Source organism: Procambarus clarkii, chromosome 25, assembly GCF_040958095.1.
Source record: "Procambarus clarkii isolate CNS0578487 chromosome 25, FALCON_Pclarkii_2.0, whole genome shotgun sequence".
Classification (NCBI taxonomy): domain Eukaryota; kingdom Metazoa; phylum Arthropoda; class Malacostraca; order Decapoda; family Cambaridae; genus Procambarus; species Procambarus clarkii.
Genome location: NC_091174.1, coordinates 47,433,236 through 47,435,244, shown reverse-complemented (window position 1 = coordinate 47,435,244; position 2,009 = coordinate 47,433,236). Strand labels below are relative to the sequence as shown.

Below are 2,009 nucleotides of genomic sequence, written 5' to 3'. Positions count from 1 at the left end.
TGGCGAATTGCAACTTGCCAATGATCGCCTGCAGGTCCCGGAGGGGGATGCGCTCCAGACTCAGCGCGACTTCCACTGCCACCGTGTACTTCGTTCTCTTGTCCTCAGGGAGTCTTGTTTCCATCCTACGAGCATCAATCTCCAGCCCCAGGAACGTGAGGCAGGAGCAAGGGCCCTCTGTCTTGTGAGGTGCCAAGGGGACCCTCAATCGCTCACAGAGGGCAATGAACACCCTCAGGCTTCGCTGGCACTCGTCAAAAGTGAAACTGACGAAGAGGAAGTCGTCCAATACCTTCACAACGTCGCGCACCCCAAACTTCTCGGCGAGGATCCATTACAGGGCACTGGAAAAAGTCTCGAAGATCCGGCAGGAGGGGGCGGCTCCCATGCTGAGCATCTTCTCATAGTAGTACTTGGCCCCATAAGAAAACCCCAGGAGATGGTAGTAGCTCGGGTCTACTGGGACGATCCTGAATGCTTCTGCGATGTCGCACTTTGCCAGGTGAGCCCCCGGGGAACGGCTGACAACCATTGCTACTGCATCGTGTATAGACTGGTAGGTGACGGACGTCGATTCCCGAGGGATGTTGGCGTTCACACTGTCAGGGGAGTAAGGGTAGCTGAGGTTGTGCAGGAGGCGGTACTTGCCCGGCGTAGACTTCTCCCTCAATGCTATGGGCGAACACTTGAAATTCTTGAAAGGGGGGGCTTCGAATGGGCCCGCGATGCGTCCTAGACTCAACTCCTTATCGAGCATGGGCCCGACGATGTGCGGGAGGTCCGTCGTAGCCTGAGGGTTGTGTGAAGTGAGGGGGGTTCGCGCCCCTTCAAAGCCAAGTAGAAACCCCCCTATGAAGCCCCCCACGATGTAGTCTCGCAGGGGGTATCCCACTAGCAAAGAATCAAGGGCGTCGGCGTCCACCGGCGTTGTTACTGCCAGCGTTCTTCTTACCCTTGTCCTGTGGTTGTCTTCGTGGGTGCTGGTCGTGGGTGGGTCCGTCGCGTAACTGAGCTGGGGGGCACGTGGTGTAGGCCGGGTGCCTCCTTCGGCAATGCGGGCAGTAGTGCTTGAAGGAACATGAAGTAAAACTGCAGCCGGGTCCCCTCGAGTGGTAGGCAAAGCAGTAGCCCGGGGGGGAGCCCTGCGGCCCAGGCGCTAGAGAGGGTAAGGGCTCCCGGCCGACCTGCCTCCTGTCTGTCTGTCTGAATGGCGACGTGTGCGACGCGCTGTACCGAGCGGAATTCCAGGTCCAGCCTGTAATCAAGCCAAGAACAGTCCAACCTCTCCTTGTCCCATTTGAAGGCCTTGTCGTACCACATCCAGTCACCTTTAAGGGTCACCTTCATGGTCTTGACGTAGCGGGCGTAGGTGAGCAGGGCCTGAGCCTCGGCTGGGTGCTTCTTGATGTAGATCGTAGCATAGATGTCGAAGCTGTGCGCCCACTGGTCCGGCGTCAGGGGCGGCTGCTTCCCAGCAAACACAAATCATCTAGGAAAAGTTCGTCTATCTCTTCACATAGGTGTGGGAATGATTTGCATTGTGAATGGTGCAGGAGAGCCTTTGAGAAACTTTTAATCAAAAAATCCAAACTCAAAGGTTTTATAATAAATTGTTTTTCTACAACTATTTTGTTCCTAATGTATTACAAATAGTTTTTACATGTTTAAATATAAAATTTATACCCAGCATCCACACAGAACGTTTGTGGACGTTTTTAAATGGTGCCACAAAGGTAATACTGTAACTTTTGACATAAATACGTATATCTGACATTCTTAAAACCAAAGGATATAACTAAAAACATATATTCTTGAGACACAGTTTTTTAAGATTTATGTAAAAATTTAAAAATAATAGTAAATGCTATGGTGTTATAATGTTTTCATGCTTTATATTTAAGAATAAATAATTTTCAGTCAACATTTAGTTTTTTTGTTTACTTTCTGTAAAGCTATCCAATTTACGTTCTTATAACATAAATATAACATTTATATGACGTCAGTATAAC

General features: G+C 50.1%; 1 protein-coding gene across 1 annotated transcript; it reads right to left on the bottom strand.

Annotated features, from left to right (window-relative positions):
- Positions 1-334: 334 nt before the first annotated feature.
- Positions 335-1,347, bottom strand: LOC138368599 (uncharacterized). Its single transcript, XM_069331128.1, has 2 exons — positions 1,283-1,347; positions 335-1,067 (listed from the first exon to the last, which is right to left on the bottom strand). The coding sequence occupies exons 1-2, from the start codon at positions 1,345-1,347 to the stop codon at positions 335-337; spliced, it is 798 nt and encodes a 265-aa protein (XP_069187229.1).
- Positions 1,348-2,009: the final 662 nt, after the last annotated feature.